We start from the raw sequence: 19,965 nt of genomic DNA, 5'->3' as shown, positions 1-19,965 counted from the left end.
CTCTCCCTCTCCCTCTGCTGCTCCCCTGCTTGTGGGCTCTCTCTCTGGTCATATAAACAAAATCTTAAAAAAAAAAAAAAAAAAAAAAGTGAATGAAACTTAGACTCAATTTTTAGATAAACTTGACAAAATAAAATGAAACCTTAATTTTTATAAAACAACAAAGATACCTTAGCTCACTTAATGAAAGATTAATAATAATAATAATGGAAAATAGTAAGTATATATTCAACTTTACTGATAGAACCCTCTAAGTTATTATTTTATTATATTATTTAAAACTTGGAAGAAAGGACAGGGCTACCTAATTCAAATACTGATATTTCCAAATTTTCCCCAAAAAAGTTACTAAAATATACAAAGTATACTGTAGGTGGCATGATCTCAATTTAATTATGAAAAGCATGTCTCACAAACCTTAACTAATTGGTGCAATTTTTAAAAATTGCATTAGAAAAAAAAACAAAATAAATAAAAATTGCATTAGTATCAGTAAACACAAAGAGAAAGCTTTCCCAAATTATTTAAAACCATATTCCAAAACACTGAGCAGTAATAAAAGCCAATAAAAAAAAATACTAAATTTAAGGGAAAGCTTGAATATGAGAAATGCTCTTTACCTATAGGCAATCGATTCTTTTTATTTGCTGGAGTGGTTGCCGGAGACAGCTGAGGAGTATTATAGGGAGTCATTTCCAAGCTGCTGCTTTTTCCTGGCTTTGCCTGGGGCAGGTTTGCCAATAAATTGTCAAGAGCCATCCTATCTTCTCTTAGTTGATCTCCAGACATCACACTCTTCATAAAATTCACCTGGCAAAAGTAAAAGGCCATTAGCTAGTGAGATCAATTTTTCAAACACAATATATATTTCTCACACAATGTACTCATCTATGACTCTGCCCATGCTTAGATAAATTACTTTTGAGAAAAACCTATTAAAGAATAAAGCCATTACCAGAGTAATAAGCTGACTATAGGTTATATAAACCACAGTCCTGCTCAATCCTTCCAGAAGATTAACGGAGGACATTGGAGGGGTCTCCACTGCACGGCCCCCAATCACAACATCAAGAAAAGCAGCAACACAGCTCTGTTAAACAGAAAAAGATCACAGTGAAATATTTTCTCTTTAAAATAAGGGGAAAAAATTTCTAATTAAGGTGGACAAGCATCCAAAAAGTTTTCCTTTGAAAATTATATTAAACCTAACATTGAAAAAAATTAAACTCTTTATGAACTGACATAGAATTGTCTCCATGAAATTCTGGTATGTGAAACAAACATGACACAGAACAGTGCACACTACTCTACCACTTGTGAAAAGGGAGGGATGGGGGTAACTGGGAAAACATATGTAAGAATTTGCTTGTATACATATAGATCTCTCAAAGAAAACATGAAAGATTGAGAACACCAACAACCTTTTGGGGAGGAAATAAAGGTTAGAGATCAGAAGTGGAAGTGGAATTTCACTGGATTACCTCTGAATTTTAAGTAAGGTTGAATTGTACAGCCTATTCAAATAGGAAATTTTAACTGAACGATGCCATAGAACATATCTATGAAATACACTTAAAATTATACAATTATCACTGTTTTCCTTTAGTGGCTTAAAAAATTAAACTATTTATTTGTAAAGATTGATTCACCCATTTTAGAGAGATTGTATGTGTGTACACAAACATGCAATTATTGGGGAAGGAGAGAGGAAGAGGGACAGGGATAGAATCTAAAGCAGACTCCCCACTGACCCGAACCAATCTCAGGATCCTGAGATCATGATGCAAGAAGAAACCAAGAGTTGGACACTGACCCAACTGAGCCGTCCTATTTAGGTTTTTTGTTTTTCATTTAAATAATCTCTATACTCAGGGAGCATCGGTGGCTCATTTGGTTGAGCATCAATCAGACCCTTTGTTTCTGCTATGGTCAGGATCTCAGGGTCTTGGGAGAGAGCCCCACGTAGAGGTCCATGCTTAACATGGACACTGCTTGAGAGTCTTTGCCCCTCCCTCTCCCTCTGCTCCTCCTCTGTTTGCACATGCACACCGTCTATCTCAAAAATAACTAAATAATAAATAAATAAAATCTTTGAAGTCATCTCTATATCCAACATGGGGCTGAAACTCCAACCCCAAGATCAAGAGTCCCATACTCTACCAACTGAACCAGCCAGGTGCCTTAAACTTTCTGAAATAAAATAAATAATAAAATAAAATAATCTTAATAGCTCTTTGGCTCTCATTACAATAGCAACCCTCAACACTTCAATAAGTGAGAACTAGTCATCTTTAGTGAGATCTTCCTTTAAATGCTGCTGATCCAACACTGTATTCTCTCTGTATATACCAAGGATCATTGAAAAGACCATTTATTTTTAATAAAAAACAAGATTTAATAAAGACCATAGTTAAGTTCACTAATGCTTTGGCAAAATTTTCTATAAATGGCATTTCACATGAGATAATATTCATTCTTACTTTGTCAAATTTTCCAAGGCTGCTTTTTGTCCGGGGATCTCCCTCTTCTGAGCCAGTCATTGCCAACTGCTGCAAAAGGCGGCCAACCTGCAACCCAAAGCAGTCGTACAGAGACACAGGCTATAGATACTTATAAATTCTTCTCTACTTCCATTCGAGGCTAAAATTTTGTTTCATAATAATATTCATACTATCTGACCAGGCATGCAAAGTAGGATCCCAAATTATTATTTTTTTAAGATTTATTTATTTATTTATTTATTTATTTATTTATTTATGATAGACAGAGAGAGAGAGAGAGAGGCAGAGACACAGGCAGAGGGAGCCCGACACGGGACTTAATCCCGGGACCACAGGATCGCACCCTGGGCTGAAGGCAGGCACCAAAACCGCTGAGCCACCCAGGGATCCCAGGATCCCAAATTAAATGCTTATCTTCTCTACATCAGCTTTTACTATATTTAGATTAGGAGTTCAAGACAATAAGTAGAAAATTTTACTTTAACATTATATTGACAATATAAAACAAAAATATAACACCTTTGTTTCTGATATTCTACTTTTCATACATCTAGAAATTTTAAAATTTGCAAAACTTGATTCAAACTACTTCAAGTTAATACTAAGTACTTTTCCCTTTATAGTTCACAGAATACTCAAAGTAGAATTTTTTTTTTTTTTTGATTTAAGAAATCCTACAGAACAGAGCTGCTTGGAAAGTAAATGTTAATTTATTAATTCACAGAGCAAATTCCTTACTTGTAAAAGAGGACTGTTAATCTACTCTATTTTTTTTTTTAAAGATTTATTTGTTGGGCAGCCCTGGTGGCCCAGTGGTTTAGCTCTGCCTTCGGCCCGGGGTGTGATCCTGGAGACCCGGGATCGACTCCTACGTCAGGCTCCCTGCATGGAGCCTGCTTCTCCCTCTGCCTGTGTCTCTGCCTCTCTCTCCCTCTGTGTCTGTCATGAATAAATAAATAAAATCTTTTAAAAAAAATTTATTTATTTATCTCAGAGGAGAGGGGAGGGACAGAGAGAGAGAGAGAATCTCAGGCAGACATTCTGTTAAACACGGAGCCCAACTCAGGGCTCAATCTCATGAACCCGACATCATAACCTGAGCCAAAATCAAGAATCGGACACTTACTGACTGAGCCACCTAGGCGACTCTAATCTACTATCTTTAAAGACATTCTGGAGCAAGCTAATATTATATTAGTATCATCTTAATATCTGGGACAATTCCCAGATATTTTTACTCATTTTGAAAATAAGTGATTCAATCTCTATTGAAATGACAAAAATAAAAACCTACAACTATCTTAAGAATAAATTTAATGTTGCACAGACAATAAAAATCTTTAAATTTCATTTTGGGAAGTTTTATATAGTTAATTGCTAAACACAACAACATAATATAATTGACCGGGGCAGCCTGGGTGGCTCAGTGGTTTAGTGCCGCCTTCAGCCCAGGGTGTGATCCTGGAGACCCGGGATCGAGTCCTACATAGGACTCCCTGCATGGAGCCAGCTTCTCCCTCTGCCTGTGTCTCTGCCTCTCTCTTTCTCTGTGTCTCTCATGACTAAATAAATTAAATATTTAAAAAATAATAAATAATATAATTGACCATGAAAAAAAAACCTTGGGGCACCTGGGTGGCTCAGTTGGTTAAGTGTCTGCCTTCGGCTCAGATCATGATCCCAAAGGCCTGGGATCAAGCTCCGAGTCAGGCTCCCTGCCCAGCAAGGAGTCTGCTTCTCCCTCTGTCCCTCTCCACTGGTGCATGCTCTCACTTTCAAATAAATAAATAATCTTAAATTCAAAAAGCTTATCATTAAAAAAAAATCATCCTAAGATATATTATATTCCAAATAAATTCAGTTTCTTCTTTACAGTATTTCTGGGGGATAGGATATGATTAAAAACTTCCTTTAAGAAATAATAACATGAGAATGCCCAGGTGGCTCAGTCAGTTAAGCATCTGACTCTTGATTTCAGCTCATGTCATGATCTCAGGGTCGTGAGATCAAGCCCTACATCAATCAGGCTCTGCAATGGGTGTAGCGCCTGTCTGGGATTCTATCTCTCATTCTCTCGCCGCCCCTCACCCCCTCCTCCTCTCTAAAAAGAAAAAAAGAAATAACATGACTTCAGTAGTTCAGATGATTAAGGGGGAGAAAATGCTAATACAAATCCAAAACTCCTCTTTCTAAAAGTCTGAGGTCCAGAAGAGTTTCAGATTTCAAAATCTGAAGGTTTTAGAAAGGTTGATTAGTGCATACATGTAACACAGCCAGTATTAAGAGTGGTATCCTATAATCAAATGTATTCACATTTCTGCAGCAAAATATGAACATTCATTAGCACTTGATTTTGGCTCAGGTCATGATCACAGAGTCCTGGGATCAAGCCCCACATTGGGATGGAGCCCCATGGTGGGAATCTCCACTCAGCAGGGAGTCTGCTCAAGAATTTCTCTCCCTTAAAAAAAAAAAAAAAAAAAAAGATTTTCTCTCCCTGTTCCTCCCCCTCGCTACATGCTCTCCCTCTCTCCTAAATAAATAAATAGATCTTTGAGGGAAAAAACTAACAAAATATTTTATGACTACAATATTTTTAAATCCCAATTTAACTGCTTTTATTTCCTTTTTTTTTTTTTTTTTTTTTAAAGATTTATTTATTTCAGAGAGTGTGTGTGTACACATCCACAAGCAGGGAGGGAGCAAAAGGAGAGAAATTCAAGGAGACTCCCTGCTGAGCCTGGAGCCAGACCCTGGAGCCCAACGCAGGGCTCAATCTCACAACCCTGAGATCATGATCAGACCTGAAACCAAGAGTGGGACGCTCAACTGGCTGAGCCATCCAGGTGCCCGGTAACTGCTTTTATTTCTTAAGAAGCAAATATTTAAAAGCCAGTATGAGGAAACAGAATAGTAAAAATACATACACATTGTCAGATTTTCTGTTCCCACCCCACTACCCACTCAACTGATTTTCAACTGAATGCCACACTAATGATAATAGCAAAAGCATACCTGCATCAGATTAAATCTTGCCACCTCATTAATAGGAGCATCAGAAATTATTCCATACTGTTCTGGATTGACAACTGCAGGACAAATGAAGCAGGCCAATAGGAGATCAGTACACATTGCCCTGACCTCCCCAACTTCCAGTCTATCTACACAGGAGAGGGTTTTGTACATCTGTGACACAATCCACCTCAAACTATGTGGAAAGCAATATGTATTCTGTTTGAGATAACCAATAAATTTGTTCACCAAAGCCACCAGTTTGGCCTCATTGGAATCCACCATCTCTTGAACCTTTTGCCTGAATCTATCTGAGCCTTTCTCTCCGAAAAGTTTTTCCTGTTGTAATGGGGAAAACCTATCAATTAGCTTGTTTGGATCTGTTTCCAGGTGATCTTCATCTTCAACAAGCAGTTGCATAATTGGCTCATGTAAAGTGGCTGTGAGGAAAAGTTTGGCAGAAAACAGTCCTTCAGAAAAAAGTTTAAATAAGATGCTGAAGGCACAAGTTCCTCTCCTCAAAAGTCGCCTGGGGTTGTCACTTTCTTTAAGTTCAAATTCAATCAAGTATCTCAAAACCTGAAGGAGGTAGCTTTCATCTTCTTGCATAATACAGTTGCCATAGAGGGAGGTAAAAACTGTGTAAATAACATTTTGTGTGTTCTCCTGATTAAGTTTCTCCCCAGCAACCAAAGAGGAAGCAATAAGACGAGGATTTTCCCTTAACCGACTCAAGAATTCTCCATAAGCAGTCTCCTGAAATCCCAATTGCTTATATCCATCAACAAACTGTGTATCTTCCAAAATCTTGGCATGCTGACAACATTCAGCAGGGGAAGCTTCAGCACTAAAAAATGAGCAAACAAGCAAAACAATAAAATCAATAACAATAATATAATACATACATTCCACTGAAACATGGAAATGTAGATTGATTATAGTCCTAGCAATGAGATCACTCCAAACTCCTCAAATCTTTCAGCCCACCAACATCTGAATGTGTAAAGAAAGGCAAAACCTGGCAGCCCCAGTGGCCCGCAGTTTAGTGCCACCTTCAGCCCAGGGCGTGATCCTGGAGACCTGGGATCAAGTCCCACGTCAGGCTCCCTGCATGGAGCCTGCTTCTCCCTCTGCCTGTGTCTCTGCCTCTCTCTCTCTGTCTCTCATGAATAAATAAATAAAATCTTAAAAAAGAGAAAAAAAAAAAAAAAAAGGCAAAACCAAAAAGTACAAAGGAGGACAAATTCCTCACAGTAAATCAGGTTCAACGAAAAGTATAAAAAAATAACCATTATTCTGATTTCTATCATCAAAGATCAGTCCTTTTTTTCAGCTTCACATAAATGAAATCATACAGTATATACTTTTCTGTGTCTGGCTCCTTTTCTCAACATTATACTTCAGCACCACTCTTCTTATTTTTTTTTTTTTTTTTTTAAATTTTTATTTATTTATGATAGTCACACAGAGAGAGAGAGGCAGAGACACAGGCAGAGGGAGAAGCAGGCTCCATGCACCGGGAGCCCAATGTGGGATTCGATCCCGGGTCTCCAGGATCGTGCCCTGGGCCAAAGGCAGGCGCCAAACCGCTGCGCCACCCAGGGATCCCAGCACCACTCTTCTTAGAGGTAAAAACTGTTTCTTGGAACAACAGAATAAGGTATTAACACAGGGAAAAAAGAGGCTTCTAAAACTGAGTAGATATACAGTATCGAAACAAGAAAATATACACAGCTGACCCTTGAAAAATGTGGAGATTAGGGGCAATGACCCCCTATGTAGTGGAAAAATCCCTGCAGAACTTCGGACTCTCCAAACACTCAACTTCTAATAGCCTATGTTGACCAGAAGCCTTACAACAAAGAACATAAATAGTCGATTAACACATATTTTGTATTTGTATTATATACAGTATTCTTACAATAAAGCTAAAGAAAAGAAAATATTAAGAAAGTCATAAGGAAGAGAAAAATATGTTTACAGTACCCTACAAAAAAGTCCATGTATAAGTGGACCCACACAAGTCAAACCAGTGTTCAAGGTCTTGACCAACGTATATTAAATAGTATTAGGAGAAAAAGGGTGCTTGGCTGGCTGAGTTAGTGGAGCATGCAACTCCTGACCTTGGGGTTGTGAGTTCGAGCCTCATATTAGGTGTAGAGATTACCCAAAAACAAATTTTCCTTTAATCTTAAAAAAAATAATAATAACAATGATGACAACAACAGAAAAGTAGAGAGGTGCCTGGCTGGCTCAATTGGTACAGCATGTGACTCTTGATCTCAAAGTTGTGAATTCAAGCCCCATGTTAGGTGTGGAGCCAAAAAAAAAAAAACAAAACACAACATAATTTACTTTCAGCAGTAATAAAATATTATATATATAAAGATACAAAACTGATGTGGTATAAAATATTAATGCTTACGTTATAATTCTCTATAAAATGTTTAATTAATAGACTAGTCAGGCTCCCTGCATGGAGCAAAGGCTCACCTTAATGTTGATTCAAACTATCTGAAAGCATGAACTTTGTTGGAAATAGATTCACTTATTTACAGTTAGCAGTTAGCACAAAATTACAATGGCCCATAAAATTTAACACCTCAAACCCTTTTTTTTACCTGGTTATGATAAGCCGATCCAAATTAATTCTCTGTTGCTTAGCAATCCATGCTGTACGATATAACTTTTCCGCTGTCTTAAGTACATCTGCATTGAGCCTCTGAATGAGCTGTTTCTCAGAGTTTACATATAAGCGTTCCTGCTTGAGGTGATGGGCCAAAGTATGAATATCCAGCTTCACCATCTTCAAATGTGGAGAAGGTACAAAGGCTGATCACTAAGAGTAAACAGACAAGTTTAAAATTTTTATGTCACTTAAATTGTTTTCCAAAATCAAAAGGGGGAAGAGAACACATTATGAATTAGGCTACATTTAGTACTATGATTAACTCTAATTTTAAAATAATCTATATATTTTTTGCAGAAGCATCACAGGTTCAGTATAGAAAAACTCTATAAATACAGATAAACAAAAATAAATAGCTCCTAGTAAGGCCATTGCTCACGACAGCCACAGTAAAAACCTGTGTATTTTCTTTAAATCTAGTATCTATTTATTAGCACTAGAGTTTCTTTGCTCCATTTTTTAAAAATTTTTTTAAAGATTTTATTTATTTATTCATGATAGTCACACAGAGAGAGAGACAGAAAGGCAGAGACACAGGCAGAGGGAGAAGCAGGCTCCATGCAGGGAGCCCGACATAAGATTCGATCCCGGGTATCCAGGATCGCGCCCTGGGCCAAAGGCAAGCGCCAAACCACTGCGATCCCTGGGTGGTGCAGCGGTTTGGCGCCTGCTCCCTTTTATATTGCAACCAATTTAACCTGTTGACTCAATCTTCAAAATACATCTCCAATCTGACTACTCACCACATCCAACATCATCTCTCATCCAAAGATCTATAACCACTACTTCCTAACTGATCTCTCTGCCTCCTTTCTTGTACTACTCGAGACTGTTCTCTACATAGCCTAAAGTACCCTTTAAACTGAAGTCAGATCACCTTATTCCCAAACTAGCAGCCATCCAAAAGCTTATTTTACATTTATTTTTTTTTAATTTTTATTTATTCATGATAGTCACAGAGAGAGAGAGAGAGGCAGAGACACAGGCAGAGGGAGAAGCAGGCTCCATGCACCGGGAGCCCGACGTGGGATTCGATCCCGGATCTCCAGGATCGCGCCCTGGGCCAAAGGCAGGCGCCAAACCGCTGCGCCACCCAGGGATCCCTTATTTTACATTTAGAATGAAATCTAAAAGTCCTATATGATCTACCCCCGCTACTTCTCCCAACCTCATCTCCTACCATTCTACCCTTGCTCACATAGCTCCAGATGCACTGGCCTTCTTGCTTGAAAGGCCACGCATGCCCTTCCTCAAAGCCTCTGCATTTGATGATCCCTCTGTCTAAAAGACTATTCCTCTAGGTATCTTTGCACAACTAGTATCTTTACTTCATTCAGGTCTCTATTCAAATGACTATTTAGAAAGGCCTTCTCAGATAACTCCTAAAATACAAACTATCAATTCCTATTCCCTTTTCTGGCCTTTTTAAGAAGTATACTTGCTTCTATAGCATTATATTACAAATACCACTTGCATATTCTTTTTTTTTTTTTTTTAAGATTTTGTTTATTTATTCATGATAGACATAGAGAGGCAGAGACACAGGCAGAGGGAGAAGCAGGCTCCAAGTAGGGAGCCTGATGTGGGACTCGATCCCAGGACTCCAGGATCACGCCCCGGGCCAAAGGCAGGTGCTGAACCACTGAGCCACCCAGGGATCCCCTGCATATTCTTTATGCTTAGGTATGGTTCCCCACTAAACAGTAAGGGCCACCAAGGCTAAAGGTTGGTGTTTTATTCACTTACAGTTGTAATTTCTGGGCTGAGCAGAGCAACTGGTTTGTAGCAAAAACTGAATAAGTATTTGCCAAAGGAATGCATAAAATCACACAAATCTCGTTTATCTAGTAGCTAAACAAGCTGATAAAAATAGCACACATATTTTAAAGCATTATTATTTAAGCTACCCTTGGGCCTGGAATGACTGCCAGAACACAGTGCAGAGAAGTCTGAATTGGGTTATGAGACCCCTCAGTCATTGAACTCACTTTACTGGCCATGAGTCTGTTTCAAGCTTTGACTGAGGAGGCATCTGCCAGCCTCCTCCCTCCAGGGCAGGGTCCACGGCACCTCTTGCTCAGTCTACCCTCAGGTAGAGAGAACTCACCTCCCTGAAACCCAGGAGGGCCGCTCTTGGTCCTAGCCTCAGACCCTCCCAGGGGATGTGAAGTAGAGTGACACAAAACACTCAGCTCAGCTCATAACCCCACCAATAAGTTTCCCTCAGACCACAATGTTTTATATCAACGATAGAAGTGCTCGTGGCCCAGATAACACAATACAACATTGTATATCCAGACAGCACACTGCCATTAAGGTAGAAAAGTAATTCTTTTTTTTTTTTATTTATGATAGTCACAGAGAGAGAGAGAGAGAGAGAGAGAGAGGCAGAGACACAGGCAGAGGGAGAAGCAGGCTCCATGCACCGGGAGCCCGACGTGGGATTCGATCCCGGGTCTCCAGGATCGTGCCCTGGGCCAAAGGCAGGCGCTAAACCGCTGCGCCACCCAGGGATCCCCTAGAAAAGTAATTCTTATTAAGAATTAAACATTAATTAAATTTACACAATGTTACATATCAAATATACCTCAACAAAGCTAAGAAAAAAAGTTGTCCCAGCCAGATTCATAAATGACCTTAATGGGTCTATTTGGAGTTGATAAAACAATACAATTTGTACTGAATTCAGATTCTATGAGAGATGAAAATCCAGACCTCAGAACTCTCAGTATGTTTAGAGATCAAACAAAAACATGTTCATATACTGAAATAAAGTTTTGGTGCTAAAAAAAAAAAACACCTAACTTGGGATGCCTGGGTGGCTCAGCAGTTGAATGCCTGCCTTCGGCCCAGGGAGTAATCCTGAAGTCCTGGGGTCAAGTCCCACATCAGGCTCCTTGCATGGAGCCTACTTCTCCCTCTGCCTGTGTCTCTGCCTCTCTCTGTGTCTCTCATGAATAAATAAATAAAAATCTTTAAATAAAAAATAAAACCACCTGACTTAAAGAAATAGGTTTAGCAATTTTTAATTAAGTTTCATTTCAGAAATTTTTAAAATTTTTTTATGTTAATGAACTATTGAAGACTAGGAAAATTTCAGATATTACCATCTAACCTGAATCTTATAGCTTTCGAAAACCACTTTCTTGGGGCACCTGGGTGGTGCAGTCAGTTGAGAATCCAACTCTTGGTTTTGGCTCAGGTCATGATCTCAGAGTGGTGAGATCAAGTCCCAAATTGGGCTCAGTACTCAGTAAGCTGAGTATGAGTGTGAGTATGAATACTCCACTCAGTGTGGAGTCAGCTTGCAAGTCTTCCTCTCCCTCTGCCCCTCCCACCTGCACGCATTCTCTCTCTCTCCCAAATAAATAAATCTTAAAAAAAAAACAAAAAACTTTCTTATACCTTATCAATTCCCTAAGCAAACTATGCAAAGCTGTTATTCCAAATCTCCTGTATCATGAGGGCCTTCATACTGCTCTTTTCTCAAAAAGTGAAAGCATGTGCGCCTGGGTGGTTCAGTCAGTTGAGCAGCCAACTCTGGATTTCAGCTCAGGTCATGATCTGCGGATCGTGGGATCAAGCCCTGAGGAAGGCTCTGTATTCAGCAAAGAGGTCTGCTTATCCCTCTCGACCTTCTTCTCCCTGCTCACTTGCTCTCTCAAGTAAATATCTCTCAAGTAAATAAATAAAATCTTTTAAAAAAAGGTATAGGTATGCCCACCAAGATGATTTGTTGTCAATAACAAAACCATGTGGGTAGATGAAAAAAAAACTGGTGGCATACATATACTTATATAATCATATTAACTCAATTTACAGAAAATGCATATATGATTTTATAAATTTCCATGTGGGAACTGTAACATCCTCTAGGGGGCTCTAAGTCCACAGACTAAGAACAGAATCATTGAATAAAAGATAGTGATTATAAGAAATATTATAGTTAATGGAAACAATACTGAAATGAGTTCATCAAGATCTGAATGCTTCGTTAATTAGTTTTGCTACTTTAAGCACATGACATATTCTCTGAACATCAGATTTTTCTCACCCACAAAATGTGGACACAATACCTACATTTATTTTAACCCTGGTACAAGCAACATTTTAGATACTAGGAATACAAAAAGCGATAAAAACTAATGTGTACCCTCAAGGACTTTCTAACTTGGCAGAACAAGACAGACATGCAAGCAAATGGCTGTCCAAAATGTTACAAGTATTATGCTAGTAGACTGTACAAGGTAGAGAGGGGGGAAAAAGAGAAGGAACCTGCAATTAGTCTTAAAAGGCAAGTTGGGGAATTGGGGAACTGTGTTGTGTTCAGTGGTAAGGGGAGGGAGAGAATGTGCAGGGAGGGAATGAGAGATAAGGCTACAGCGACAGAAGGTACACAGAAGCCAAAGTTAAGAAACTCGGACCTTGCCTGTAAGCAATGTGAAAAGTTTTAAACAGGAGATTAAAAAGATTACATTTATATTTGGGAGCATAAACTCTAGCAGTAAGGAAAAGGATGAGGAGATGGGGATGGAACTAGACAAACTAAAATTGTTAGCAGGCAGGAAATATGGTGGCAATGGAAAAATAAGACAAGTTTAAGAGATGTTACAAGACAAATACAAGATTTGTTAACAACAAATGGGGGAGAAAAGGTAAAAGTTTCCAACTCTGGCAACAAGGGGTGGCTGTGGTATTAATTCACTACAGTTGGTACTGTATGGGAAAACACATTATTAACTGAAAATGGTGCCTGGTGTGCTTCTAAGAACTTTACACATTTCATCTTCATAATATCCCTCTCAGGGAAGTGCTCTGCAGCTAAGGAAACTGAGGCTTGGAGATGTTATTTGCCCACAACCACACAAGTAAGAGATGACAGAGCCAGTACACTATTATTATTACTCTAATATCTACAGGAATGATTAAAAAATCCTGTGGTTACTCAAGAGAGTATCCTTTTTATTTATTTTTTAAGATTTTATTTACATATTCATGAGAGGCACAGAGAGAGAGAGAGAGAGAGAGAGAGAGAGAGGCAGAGGGAGAAGCAGGCTCCATGCAGGGAGCCCAACATGGGACTCGATCCCAGGTTTCCAGGATCAGGCCCTGGGCCAAAGGCAGTGCTAAACCGCTGAATCACCCGGGCTGCCCAAGAATATCTTATTTTTAAGAGACGTGTGCTCAAGTATGTAAAAATAGTGTTAGGATGTCTGCAACTGGGATCCCTGGGTGGCGCAGCGGTTTGGTGCCTCCCTTTGGCCCAGGGTGCGATCCTGGAGACCCGGGATCGAATCCCTCATCGGGCTCCCGGTGCATGGAGCCTGCTTCTCCCTCTGCCTGTGTCTCTGCCTGTGTCTCTACCTCTCTCTCTCTCTGTTAGACTATCATAAATAAATAAAAATTAAAAAAAAAAAAAAAAAAGATGTCTGCAACTGACTTGTACATACTTCGGCAAAAAAATAAAATTTTGAAAATGCAGCAAAATGTAAAACAACTGTTGAAACTGGGTGGAGGGCAGATGATAATCATTATCCTATCCTTCAACAATTTCAGTTATGTTAGAAATTTTTCATATGGGGAAAATATTTTAGAAAGTCTCAAACTGTGGCCTTTTTGTGGCTTTGATACAACTTAATTCAACAAAATATTACTGAGCTCTGTTGGAGCCTAGCCAGGTCCCCTAATCTCAAGGAGCTCACAGTCTAATTATAACCAAAATATTGTTCAAGATAGGACACATAAAATGTTTCCAGTGACAGCAAAATATGCACCAATTTATGCAATTTAGAAATTAAAACCTTCAAATACAGCTTCACTTAAATAAAATTAACACATGATAATAATGTTCCACCTAGTCTAAACAAGAATTCACCTTCTATGGGATGTCTGGGTGGCTCAGTGGTTGAGCGTCTGCCTTCGGCTCAGGTCATGATCCTGGGGTCTTGGGATCGAGTCCCACATCGGGCTCCCCGTAGGGAGTCTGCTTCTCCCTCTGCCTATGTCTCTGCTTCTCTCTGACTCTCATGAGTAGATAAATAAAATCTTAAAAAAAAAAAAAAAAGAATTCACCTTCTAAACCCTTCAATAGTTCAAATGTTTTCAAAAATATATTTTTAAGATTTTATTTATTTATTCAAAGAGAGAGAGAGAGGCAGAGACACAGGCAGAGAGAGGAGCAGACTCCATGCAGGGAGCCCAATGTGGGACTCAATCCCAGGATGCCAGGATCACATCCTGGGCTGCAAGCGGCGGTAAAACGTTGTGCCACCGGAGCTGCCTTATTCAAAATTATTTTAAGTTTCTTTTTTTAATTTTTATTTATTTATGATAGTCACACACACACAGAGAGGCAGAGACATAGGCAGAGGGAGAAGCAGGCTCCATGCACCGGGAGCCCGACGCAGGGCTCGATCCCGGAACTCCAGGATCACGCCCTGGGCCAAAGGCAGGCGCTAAACCGCTGCGCCACCCAGGGAGCCCCAAAAATATTTTAAATAAATCTAGACAAACTTGTTAAGCATTTTTTTCTTTCAAGTTCATAAATTATATACTTTATTTCTTTGTTTTCTATAATAAGTTGGTTTGAGTGCTGTCAAAAAACAGGTACTTACCCCTAAAAAATAATACTTTTAAAAATATTTTATTTTATTCATGAGAGACAGAGAGAGAGGCAGAGACACAGGCAGAGGGAGAGGCAGGCTCCCTGTGAAGAGCCCAATGCGGGACTCGATCTCAGGATGCTGGGATCATACCCTGAGCTGAAGACAGATGCTCAACCACTAAGCCACTCAGGCATCCCACAAAATAATACTTTTAAAAACATTATACAGGGGCGGCCTGGGTGGCTCAGTCAGTTAAGCATCCAACTTGTGGGGATCCCTGGGTGGCTCAGCAGTTTAGCGCCTGCCTTTGGCCCAGGGCGTGATCCTGGAGTTCCGGGATCGAGCCCTGCGTCGGGCTCCCGGCCTGGAGCCTGCTTCTCCCTCTGCCTGTGTCTCTGTTTCTGTTTCTGTCTCTCTCTCTCTCCATCTATCATGAATAAATAAATAAAATCTTTAAAAAAAAAAAAAAAGCATCCAACTTTTGATTTCAGCTCAAGTCATGATCTCAGGGTTGTGAGATTGAGCTCCATGTCCGGCTCCACGCTGGGCATGGAACCTGCTTAAAATAAAATTCTCTCTCTCCCTCTCCCTCTATCCCCCACCCTAAAAAAAGAAAAGTGTCATAAACCACTGGGTAAAATGCAAGAGATTAAAAATATGAATTAACTCTGACCTATATTTTTGTCCACAACAGCTTACCTAAATTAAATTCATGTTCTGAATACTTTTATACAATATGTAGCACATGCCAGAGTATAATGATATTATATCTTTAGCTCTTCCTTTAGACTGTAAACGCGGAGGGAAAGAATTCAACTTTGTCTCCTAACATTAGGCGATGGCAGGTACGGGTGCAAACATGTTAACTGAACTCAATTCAGGTAGCCCGAAATCTACTGGCTCAGATATTTTGCAAAAAATAATACCTCCCGGCCACACACACACAAATATGCCTAACAAACAGGTCACTACTAAAAAACAACAGTTGCAGAAAAGGGTTGGGAATGTAAAAGGTAAAGTCTATGAAATTGTTCTGCTCTTATAAGGCACCACTATAACACAATAGCTAGAGCTACCAGGAAACTGCTAAAATGAAATGTAGGCATGAATCTAAAAGCGGAGAAATTTTACCATACATACATCAGTACCAAACTAACAACAATATTCATATCAAGCTAATATTATTTAGAACTTTTTTATGCAGGCACTGGTATTTTTTTTTTCTCATTGAATCCTTATAACCCTATGATGACTTTGCTCTCATTAACTTCATTTAACAGTTCAGGAAAGTGCTGACACACCTATCAAGTAGCTACATCAAAATTCACAGACTCAGTTCTGGTTCCAAAGCAGCCCTTGCTCTCAACCAACTAATCTAAACATTTTGTCAGTCACATCTACCTTAATTTCCAGTTCTGTTAATAATTGACTCCTTAATGTTCCTTTTATCTATTGGTTTTTACAGAAATTCATCTGGCTTCTAGCGAAAACTACGTCATTTGAGTTTATCCTCAAATACCATTTTTTTAAAATTTTTATTTATTTATGATAGTCACAGAGAGAGAGAGAGAGAGAGAGGCAGAGACATAGGCAGAGGGAGAAGCAGGCTCCATGCACAGGGAGCCCGACGTGGGATTCGATCCCGGGTCTCCAGGACTGCGGCCTGGGCCAAAGGCAGGCGCTAAACCGGTGCGCCACCGAGGGATCCCCTCAAATACCATTTAAAATACAGGTGTCTCCAACCCTTTCTTGTCTGAGCTTAAATTCTTTATTTCATCTATGATATTTTTCTTTTTTAAAGATTTATTGAGGGCAGCCTGGGTGGCTCAGCGGTTTAGCGCCGCCTTCAGCCCAGGACCTGATCCTAGGAACCCAGGATCGAGTCCCATGTCTGGCTCCCTGCATGTCTCTCATGAATAAATAAATAAAAAAAATCTTTAAAAAAAAATAAAGATTTATTGATTTATTGATTTTCAGAGAGAGAGAGAGATTGCATACATACACACAAGCAGGGGGAAGGGGCAGGAAGAAGGAGAAGCAAACTCCGCCCTGAGTGCAGAGCCTAACGCATGACCTTGAGATCATGACCTGAGCCAAAATCAAGAGCTGGATGCTTAATCAACTGCCACTCAGGCCCTCCTTCTTTATGATCTTAATATCAAAATAGAACCTTAGATTTGGAAAAAAAAAAAAAAAAAAAAAGACCTTAGATTTGGAAAGGTTGTTAAAAGCTATCTTCTCCAATTTAATTCAATTCAACAAATATTTTCTGAATGTCTTCGCTGTACCAGGCACTAAAAGTACAGGACAGAACAAACCAGACACAGCCTCTGTCCTCATAAAGCTTAGTCAACTATGAAGCCAGGAGCAAGTAAACCACAGGTAACTACAAGTATGAATATATATATATGCATGTACACACACACACACACATCCTCTCTTATTTGTTCCACTTTTTCCTTTACTTTGAATGCCTTTCTCTAGGTTAAAGCCAACCCTTACTGTTATGCTAATTTCCTCCCTTCACATCTACTCAACAGCATCCCTGTAGAAATCCAACTATCCTATACCCACCCCCATCCACATTTCCTTCTCTACTGGATCATTCTCACCAATATATAAACATGTTATTATTTTTCACCCTTAAAAAAAACCTCTCCGGACGCCTGTGTGGCTCAGTGGTTGAGCACCTGCCTTCCACTCAGGGTATGATCCCGGGGTCCTGGGATCAAGTCCCATATTGGGCTCCTTGCAGGGGAGCCTGCTTCTTCCTCTGCCTCTGCCTCGCTCTGTATCTCTCATGAATAAATAAAATCTTTATTAAAAAAAAAGGGGGATCCCTGAGTGGCTCAGCGGTTTAGCGCCTGCCTTTGGCCCAGGGCGCGATCCTGGAGTCCCGGGATCGAGTCCCACATCGGGCTCCCAGCATAGAGCCTGCTTCTCCCTATGCCTGTGTCTCTGCCTCTCTCTGTCTCTCTCTCTCTCTGTCTATCATGAATGAATAAATAAATAAATCTTTAAAAAAAAAAAAAAACCTCTCTACTTTATGTCTCCCCTTCAGATTCCACCCCTATTTTTCTCCCTCCCTTTACAAGAAAATTCTTTGAAAGAAGTGTCTATAATCACTATCTCCAGTTTCTCTCCTCTGACCCCCTCCTGAACCCACACTAATAAGTTCTGTCTTACCACTCCATCAAAACTGCTAGTCTTTGTGACGCCTGAGTGGCTCAGAAGTTGAGCGTCTGCTCAGGGCATGATCCCGGGGTCCTGGGACTGAGTCCTGCATCAGGCTTCCTGCAGGAAGCCTACTTCTCCCTCTGCCTGTGTCTCTGCCCCTCTTTTTGTGTCTCTCATGAATAAGTAAAATCTTAAAAAAAAAAAACTAGTCTTCAAATCACCAATAATTAAATAAGCACACTGTGGGGTGCCTGGGTGGCACAATTAGGTGTCTGACTCATGGTTTTGGCTCAGGTCGGACCTCGGGGTCATGAGATCAAGCTCCACACGAGGTTCTGTGCTCAGCATAGAGTCTGCTTGTGGTTCTCTCACCCTCTCTCTCTGCCCCTCCCCCCCACTCTCTCTCTCAAATCTTTAAATATATATATACAAATAAGTAAATAAATAAGCACATTGTTAATCCAATGATACATTATCATTCCTCTTCTTGATTTAACAGAAACATCTGACATGGTTAACCGCTCTCCTTGAAACACTTTCTTCGACTCTGGGACAACACACAGACATGGTTCCTCCTGTCTTCTCCATTCAGTCTCAGTCTCCTCTGTAATTCCCCCTCATCTCCCTGATTTAAAACACTGGACTAACCCCTAGGCTCATTTGTCAGACCTTTCCCTTTCTATCTACACTTAGGCAATTTCATTCCATCTCGTGGCTTAAGAACCATCAAAATGCTGGCAGCTCCCAAATTAGTATCTATCTCCAGACTTTACCTTTCCTCTGAATGCCAGATCCAAATATGCAACTACCTATTCAACATCTCCTATGGGTTGTCAAACAGGTATCTCAAATTTCACATGTCCAAAACTTGCACTCATCCTCCCTATCCGATAACCCCCAGCACCATGCCAGGAAAACCTTTCTAAATCTGAACCTTCCTCATCTCAATCAATGGCAATTCCATCTTCCCAACTGCTTAGGCCAAAAACTTTGTCATCATCCTTGACTCCCTTCTTTTTCTTACACCTGTCATCAACTCCTGATGACTGTACCTCCAAAACACATCCAAAATCTATCTACCTCTCATTTCAATTGCTAACTACCACTCTGGTCCAAAATAACATATGTGTCACCTGGATCACGGCAACAACCTCCCAATCTTGCTTCAGTACTTGCTTCTAGTCTACTCTCAATGTAGCAGCCAGACCGAGTCTATAAAATACCAAGTCAAATCATATCATGCTTGTGCCCAAAATTCTCTAAAAGCTCTTCTCAGTTTTCCATGGTCTGGCTCCATCGTCCTTACACCTCTGATTTCACCTCCTATAACCAGAAGATTATATAATTTGCCATCCAAACCAAGACACTACTAGGAGTGCAAGTGAGCATTATTAATAATTTCATCAAGACAAGGGATGCCTGGGTGGCTCAGTGATTGGGCAGCTGCCTTCAGCTCAGGTCGTGATCCCAGGGTCTGGGATCAAGTCCCACATTGGGCTCCTATGAGGAGCCTGCTTCTCCCTCTGACTGGGTCTCTGCCTTTCTCTCTGTGTGTCTCTCATGAATAAATAAATCTTTAAAATAATTCCTTAAAAAATAATAATTTCATCAAGACAAAAGATGTAAACAAGGACATGTAATCACTCTACTACTTGCTCCCTCTTTCATTCTGTTCCATCTATGTTCTCAAACTTGCTAGGTATACTTTCACCTTTGTACTTGGTCACCTTCCAAATCTCTTACTTCCTTTAGGACTTCTTACTCAAAAGTATTCTTCAGTGAGATCTTTCTTGGACACCTTATCTAAAAGGTCAGCCCCTATTCTTTCACACACTTGTATGTCTTCTCCACAGGAGAGATTTTTGCCTAATTTGTTCCCTGCTGTATCTGCACTGACTAGAACAAAACCTGTCATATTACAAGCATTTCAGTCTGTATTTGGTAAATGAATATATGAATGAATAAGAGATATTTCAATAAC

At 39.8% G+C, this 19,965-nt stretch overlaps 1 protein-coding gene across 7 annotated transcripts in view; it reads right to left on the bottom strand.

Moving 5' to 3' along the window:
* The window catches only part of GAPVD1 (GTPase activating protein and VPS9 domains 1), an 84,206-nt gene that overhangs the window by 41,057 nt on the left and 23,184 nt on the right, over window positions 1–19,965 (bottom strand). For all 7 annotated transcript variants that reach the window (XM_077850667.1, XM_077850670.1, XM_077850668.1 and 4 more), the window contains exons 2-6: window positions 8,135–8,352; window positions 5,517–6,360; window positions 2,481–2,567; window positions 956–1,090; window positions 621–810 (exon numbers count right to left, since the gene is read on the bottom strand). In XM_077850667.1, the coding sequence (XP_077706793.1) occupies window positions 621–810; window positions 956–1,090; window positions 2,481–2,567; window positions 5,517–6,360; window positions 8,135–8,319 (1,441 nt within the window). In that variant the 5' untranslated portion in view covers window positions 8,320–8,352. The remainder of the gene's footprint in view (window positions 1–620; window positions 811–955; window positions 1,091–2,480; window positions 2,568–5,516; window positions 6,361–8,134; window positions 8,353–19,965) is intronic.

The sequence above is a fragment of the Canis aureus genome, chromosome 16, assembly GCF_053574225.1.
Source record: "Canis aureus isolate CA01 chromosome 16, VMU_Caureus_v.1.0, whole genome shotgun sequence".
Classification (NCBI taxonomy): domain Eukaryota; kingdom Metazoa; phylum Chordata; class Mammalia; order Carnivora; family Canidae; genus Canis; species Canis aureus.
The sequence above is the reverse complement of the archived record's forward strand: the minus strand, read 5'-3'. Positions and strand labels throughout refer to the sequence as shown.